The 7,007-nt window shown below is 60.7% G+C and overlaps 1 protein-coding gene across 1 annotated transcript, besides 6 other annotated features; it reads left to right on the top strand.

Annotated features, from left to right (window-relative positions):
- Positions 1 to 3,427: a sequence feature (heterozygous, Esmeraldo-like haplotype).
- Positions 3,428 to 4,054: a sequence feature (areas merged during assembly that could not be assigned to a particular haplotype. This can correspond to areas where the two haplotypes were merged or to regions with more than two copies in the genome that were merged during assembly.).
- Positions 4,055 to 5,246: a sequence feature (heterozygous, Esmeraldo-like haplotype).
- Positions 4,225 to 5,358, top strand: Tc00.1047053508673.20 (UDP-Gal or UDP-GlcNAc-dependent glycosyltransferase, putative; the record flags this gene model as incomplete). Its single annotated transcript, XM_799873.1, has 1 exon — positions 4,225 to 5,358. One exon carries the CDS (start codon positions 4,225 to 4,227, stop codon positions 5,356 to 5,358), a length of 1,134 nt encoding a protein of 377 aa, XP_804966.1.
- Positions 5,247 to 6,147: a sequence feature (areas merged during assembly that could not be assigned to a particular haplotype. This can correspond to areas where the two haplotypes were merged or to regions with more than two copies in the genome that were merged during assembly.).
- Positions 6,102 to 7,007: a mobile genetic element.
- Positions 6,148 to 7,007: a sequence feature (heterozygous, non-Esmeraldo-like haplotype).

Raw genomic sequence — 7,007 nt, 5'->3', positions numbered from 1 at the left:
ACTTCGACGCGGAGAAGTGCTGCGCGAAGAATCCAGAAGCCGCTGGCACACGCTCCGTCCCACACTCGAAGCCACGGGCGGCAACAGCCGGCAAGTAGTACGCCGTGTGTGCGCCCCTCGCCCCCGGGCACGTCAGCCGTCAATTCCGATGGCGCCGTGCCCGGCAAGCGCCGGAAGGCCGGCCACCCCATGAAGCTGTGGGCGGCGAAAGCGACACGGCGCTTAAAGCCCCGCCCTCCGCCACCGATACTGACGAATGCGAGGGGCTTCACCCCGAATAACCACGGCAGGGCCCAATCGCACCCCATGACTGTTGCCCATGGGGCCGGTGCCTGGCGCTGGCTGAATACATGAAGAGGCTCTGCGCCACCTGGGCCGTGTGGCGAAGCGTGCCGTTCCCGGCCGCCCAAAAGACGACTGCACGCAGGAACCGTCCCGCGGAATTGGCGACGTGGAGCCGTCACACCCCTCCTCAATCCGGGGGAAACGCATTCAAGGCGCCATCGGGTCCCAGTCGACCCTGCAGACATCGGGCTGCTGGCCCGTCGATTTCATCCTTGACCCGTTGCTGCGTCTCAGGGCCGCCCGCGCCGCGATGCCCCACAACACCGCACAACGGCTGTCTTTGTGGAACGCGCCAAGGCCCTCGACACGGTGGACCATGAAAGCATCATTTTGGGAACGCGGCGACTGTCGATCCGTAATGGAACGGAACGCTGGTCAGCAGCGTTCCTCAATAGCAAAGGCGCTGTGGTTTGCATCGACAAACTTGCATCTTCCCCCAAGATCCCCGTACGAGGCGCGCCGCAAGGAGCAGTGTTGTGTCCCGTCATTTCCATCATCGTCATGAAGCCCCTTGGCGTCCGCCCTTGGCACGTGCTCCCTAATCCGCCACGGATTCCTCGCTGACGCCCGCGCCCTTATCACGCAGCACGGCGACGGGGATGTGGTAAACGTGTCGCCACAAGAAGGCCTAAGCGCCGCAGCGGAGCGGACCAGAGAAAGCCCCATGGAGGAAAGCGCCAGCAGCACGAAGCGCACCTTCCTTTTTCAACAGCAACACGGCCCCACCACACCCTGCTTGCGAGGGCTCTTTGGCCACCGTGGGGCGCATGCCGGCCCTTCTGGGCGTCAAGTTCCAAAACGCTTGTGGAATGGGCGCGAGCGGCGAGGCTCCACGAGGAACCAGACCAGCGCCTGCTCCATCTGAAACTGATTTTGTCCGTCGCATGGAGAACTAAGAGAGACACCCTGAGAACGTTCCGCCTCGCGCTGGTGCGGGCGAGGGCGATGTACGGCATCGCGGTGTGGCATTGGGGCGCCTCCCCGGCGTCCCGCTCCACGCCGAATTGGGCACAGTACCAGAAGAGCAAAATTATTGCGGGAATACCGAAAGGCAGCAGGATGGAGGATGCCGTGTTGAGAGCAAAGCTGCGGCCCCTCCCCGATGTGGTGCTGAGGCGCCGCTTCCGGTGCGCGCTCCGTTGCGAGACGCGCGGCAGCGCTTTGCGGTCTAGTGCCCCCATCGTCCGCCGCCCGCCCCTCGCGATGGTGCCGCTGCGGATGACCCCGACGAAGTCCCGGCACCAGACTTGTAGCCGCTGGATCGCCCGCCGCTTCCGACGCAAAAACCCTTCGCCATACCCAGAAGGAAAACACCACGAAGCACGGACAGACAGCACCGTGGAGCCCGGAGTCGAATCCGAAGCGGCGGCGATGCCCTGCCTAAATGGAACGCCGATCAGCGTTGCCAGGGCCGGCGCAGGATCGACGCAATGCGGCCACAGAAGCGAACGCATCGCCTCGCGTATTGGTATAAGAAGCCATCGAGCGCCATCCCACAGACAGGCACTGCACTGTTTAGAGCGTCAATCTTCACAGGCTCGCCCTTCCTCCTCAACACCCTGCGAACGGGCCCCCTCACGGCATCCGACCCGATACTTCGTTGAATCATGCCCCTCCTGCTCCGACCGCGGCTCCGAGGAGAGCGCATACGGATGCAGTTTGTCTTTGGCTGCTGCGGCGTGTCCCGGAAAGAAGCTTGTGATGCGGCAGCCAGGAGGGCATCCGAACCCGCGCAGCTCACAGACACATGGACCGCCGTCATGGTCGCACTGGCCAAACGCATCATTTTCGCCCGACGGCACAAGCCAGAAACTCGCCGCACCACTATAACAGGCGACCGGGAGCCCACGCACACGGACACCACCCTCGCTTGTGAGGAAGAGGCTGCGCTGGCCCGCTTCTGCACAAATACGGACGGCTGCTACGACCACCGCGACCCGCCATACCACGCACGTGCCGTTGGTGCGGCCCGGATGTCCCGCAACAGAAACGCAAAAAACTTCGCAAGAAAACCTCTTCTTATCCCGCTGGACCCCGCCCCGTCACGACGCAAAGCCCCAGCAGAATGCCCGGCGTGCGGCAAGCAATACAGTCTCCGCACTGGCGACGCGGAAAGCCAAGTTCCCCGGTGTGCCGGAACGGCCTGGAATCCCACCGGAACCACCACCCGCCACTTTAGCAAGGACGGGGACGAGAGACGACAAACCGATCGCACCTCCGCCACAGACTGCACAGCCCAGACCGCAGCCATTCCCATGCAGTCTCTGCTCGGCGTCGTGCAACCAAAGAGCCCGACTCATAGTTCACCCCCGGCACCTCCGCATGCACGACCGCTCCGGGCCACGAATAAAGCGTTCCCGGGAATATGACGATCTGACTGTATCCACCCCGTTCCAGTGCACATCCTGTGGGCTCAATGCTCAAACGAAAGTGGGACTGCTATCCCACTTGCGCGCTCACGAACTTTCCAAAACAGGGCCACAGTCGGCACCAGGGACCACAGCACATCATGAACGCCCCTACTGTGCCAGGCAGGCGGGGAATGCCGGGGGATCGGGCTCCCACACCCGGCACAAGCGCCCCGACGGTAAGAATATCACGGCGCTAAAAATGGAAATTAAATACACACGCGCCGCAAGGCTTGAAAGACAACGGGAGTAAGACCAAACTGCCCGGAGACTTTGCTTCCGAGTGCGGCCGCCTCCTCCGCGCAGGAGAACGCCGCCGAGGAACAGTGCGCCGTTTGCCCAAAATGGCACGCACACATCCATTCATCAGCGTCCCACTGTCGCCGATTCCAGGACGGCAGAGGAGTCAGGCCGCCGAGAATGCGCACGTTTCCCGGCGACGACACACCGATGGGATCACAACCGGTCGAATTTCCCCGTCCAGCATGCAGCTTTCAGCGCCACAGCAGTGACGGAGCGACCCGTCACCGCACGGCATGCCACGGGCATCGGCCGGGCTCCGTGAAAACTGGCCAACGCGAACCATGCGAAGAGACAGGTCTGCACCTGCTCTGCAGGCACCCATGAAAAAAACATGGTGTGGACGCCTGGGGGGTGAGGAAGCCGTGCCTCACCAAGAAGTTGGCGTGGTTTCTCTTCGAGGTGGAGCGGCTCTGCCCCCAACAGCGCCCCTGCGCGGCGAGAAGGCACAAAAGCTCTCGCAGATGCGGTATAACGTCGACACTCGTGGCATGTACATCCCCCTCTCTATAAATGACGAAAAGATAACTTGGCTCATTGATCTGCTATTTTGCTGATTCTCGGTGAAGACCGACTGCCGAGGTCTCGCGTTAGCCCGGGGCGGGTGCGTAACGTGGTTCTGCTTCACGCCGTCCGCTGCAGCGCCATCTCCGGGGACCGGGGCTCTTCCTCCCGGCTCCACGCGGCGTGGCGGCGCTTGCTCTGGGATGGTGGCCGGCCGGCGGGTCGTTGGATTTATGTGAGAAAGGACGAGGAACAGAAAAAGAAAGGCGCTGGTTGCGGATCGTTGATCCACTGCGGCAGAGTGTGCGTGCTTGGGTGCGGAGGGGCCCGCAATGGCGGGAGGAGGCAGCGCAGCGTCCCACAGGCGCCGGACGAGCCCTTGCGGTGGGCCCCGCGCCTCCTGTGTGCTTGTGGTGCCGCCCAATTTGCTGGCGCGGCGGCCCTGCCCCCATCACTCACGGTCTCCCTGACGCCGCTCGCCCTTTTCCCCTCAGCCTCTCTTCCTCTCCCTCTCTCCGCCTTTGCTCGGCGGAGGCGCGGTCGGTTGGCTGACGTGCCTCTTTTTACGTGCGTGGCACCGCGTAGCCGTGTTGTTTCTGCTTGTCGCCTGCCGCTCCCACACTCTCTTCTCCTTCTTTTTTCCTAGTCTCTCACACCGAAAGCGATCATGGCGAAGCCGAAACTGCCAACGGTGAAACGGAGGCTGAAGCGGGTTGCCGTGCTGCTGATTCTCTTCATTGCGGTCACGAATCTTCTGTACCTCAGGTTCGACACCGCTGCCGATGATGGCGCACCGGGACCCAACAATCCCCACCACTCGCAAGCCGACGCAGCGGACGACGCAGCACTTGCTTACATCCCACGCAGTGTTGTGGACACGTGGAGCCGGCGGGAGTATCTGGTTGTGCTGGGCATTCCCTCCACGGACAACGAAGAGAGGCGAACACGACGCAACCTGCAGCGAACGACGTGCTGGCGGTTCCCCGGGGTGGCGACGAGGGCGAACGACTTCACCGGAGCGATGCTCGTGCTGTACGTCCTTGGGCGGCACCCGTCGCACGGCTACGACTACTCTGCCGCGATGCTGGAGGAGGCGGCGCAGTGGAACGACGTGGTTGCGCTGCCAATGAAAGAGGGCCGTTTGACGACTAACAAAACAGTTGGTTCCTACGGCTCTTGGGGTGCGGAAGCGGATGTCGGTATGACCCGCAAGACGTACATGTGGTTTGACCTTGCGGTCCGCTTGTTCCCTTCCGCGCGTTACATTACAAAGGGTGATGATGATATATTCCTCCGTGTGCCGCTATTCGTTGGTAACCTGCGCCTTCTGCCGCGCCGAGGGGTCTACATGGGGGTCCACGTTGGCACCTCCAGTTTTGGGAACATGGGCTTACCAGGTTACACGTTTATGGCTGGCTGGTGCTACACCTTGTCGAGGGATGTGGCGGAGGCGTTGGCGTCGTGCAAGCCGCTGCGGCGCCTGGCGTACCTGCCGTACAGCAAGGAACGTGATCACGAGTTTTTACTGCTCCAGTTTCATGGGGAAGATTCTATGGTCGGGTATGTTCTTGAGAATGAAGTGAAGTACCACCCGTTGGTATACGTCAAGGTGCTGCCCTGTCACTTCCTTGACGCCCGCAATGAGACAGGACACTCGCAGGTGGTGCCGAGCATGATGTGCGCCCATCACGTACGGGAGGAGGACTACGCCGCTCTCATGGCGCGCTTCGGTAACGACACATCGCCTGTTGCCCGTGTGGAACGGATCTCGGAGGACACGATATACCCTATTTGTGATTGAAAAAAAGAAGGATTTTTTTTGTGTGTTTGTGTTTGTTCCTGTGCGTGTTAACTCCGGATGTATTGCTTGATTGTTTGCTGCATCCCGATTCGTGCCCTATGTACTCTGTGGCCGAACAACTTGGGATGTGTCATTGGCCGCCCCGTGCCCCCGTGGGGCGTTCCACTCCCTGCCCTCGACCCGCGTGCGGGAGGCGGTGGTAGAGCCGGTGGGCGCCCGTTGCGTTGTGCTGCGAGTGTGCTCCTGCTGGGAGCATGTGGAGAGGATGTGCGTGTGTGGGTTGGGCCGTCAATGGAAGATGTATGTGAGTCTGTGTTCTTTTTATACATTTAATTCTGTTAATTGTGCAATTGGGAAATGGACAGATTCAACATTTTCTGTAGTTCTGTGTGTATGTGTTGCTTGTTTCGTATTTTCCACGCCTGAGCCTTCACCTCGTGGTGAGTGGTTGCGTTGTAGAGACGCTGGAGATGTATTTTCGTCTGTGTGTGATGTTCTTGTGAACGGAGCGTCCCACGGTGCGACCGCTGTCAGTGCCGGTGGTGTGGCTCCCGGTGTGAGAGATTGCGTGCCGTGACGCTCCACCCGCCGCTGACCTGCCCAGTGGGCGGGGCAATGCCAATGGTACATGGCCCCTGCTTGTTGACGACGCAGCCTTTTTTTTTTCTGCTTGTTTTCTCCTGTAGCAGTGTGCAGAGGGTAGAGGCGGCGCAGCCGTGCGTGCGGCGTGGGCGGACGGGAAGCAGACGGCTGGTGAATCTGCTGGTGGGCGGCGGACTACGGCAGCCCAATCCATTCCACCACCTCCCATCAATACCCACAGGCGTCGCACCGCACCGCCGACGCTTCATCAGATCCTTCAAATCGCCCGACGCAATCGTCGGGAAGGGCGATGGAGCTTATCCGCCAACGACGCTCGACTGTGGTATGGCGAAGCACCGGCATCCCCGCTTTGGGCAAGTTATATGAGGAGAGCGAACGAGGCGGCTCGAGAAATGTGTGCGCCGTCAGCATGGTAGCAGAGAAGGCCTCTAGCGGAGCAATTCACAACCTTATGCCGCAAGCACGAACAGCCGATCAACGAGGAGGGCTGCGCGGCCTTTTGGCGGCAATATTAGATGCGGCGCCATAGTCCAGAGTGCGGCACGCAAGGATGCTGCGGTCCGTGTTGCAAATGGATCGAACCCCGCCGGACATGGTGATTCTGGGGTTACAAAAGATTGCGGCGCGATTGGAGAAGAAGCAGGCGCGCCCCTTGAAAAAGGAATGGGCGGATGGATATATCCGCAGCCGGACTGACTGGAAGCAACGTGTTGTTTTTCGACCTGCGTGGATAACGGCGAGTTGTCGTTCCGAGATTGCAGCCTTAACTCCCAACAATTTCACGCTGGAGCCGGACGGGACCATAATTTTGGATTGGTCAGTGGCGTCAAGGACGGCGAGAGCGGATCCCCGCCGAGCTTTGCGGTTCGTCAGGATACGAGGGCAGGACGCGTTCGACACTATAACGTTATGCAGGACACTTCGAGAAAACGAAGGCTTACGAATCTTACGACTGCTCACGTGGAGCGATCTCTGGTTCCTTGGAATGCCACAGCGCACTCCACAAAACAGGGTGCGTTGAGGCACGCAGCTCAAATCGGGAGACA

Source organism: Trypanosoma cruzi, genomic scaffold, assembly GCF_000209065.1.
Source record: "Trypanosoma cruzi strain CL Brener 1047053517007 genomic scaffold, whole genome shotgun sequence".
NCBI classification, from domain to species: domain Eukaryota; phylum Euglenozoa; class Kinetoplastea; order Trypanosomatida; family Trypanosomatidae; genus Trypanosoma; species Trypanosoma cruzi.
The sequence above is the reverse complement of the archived record's forward strand: the minus strand, read 5'-3'. Positions and strand labels throughout refer to the sequence as shown.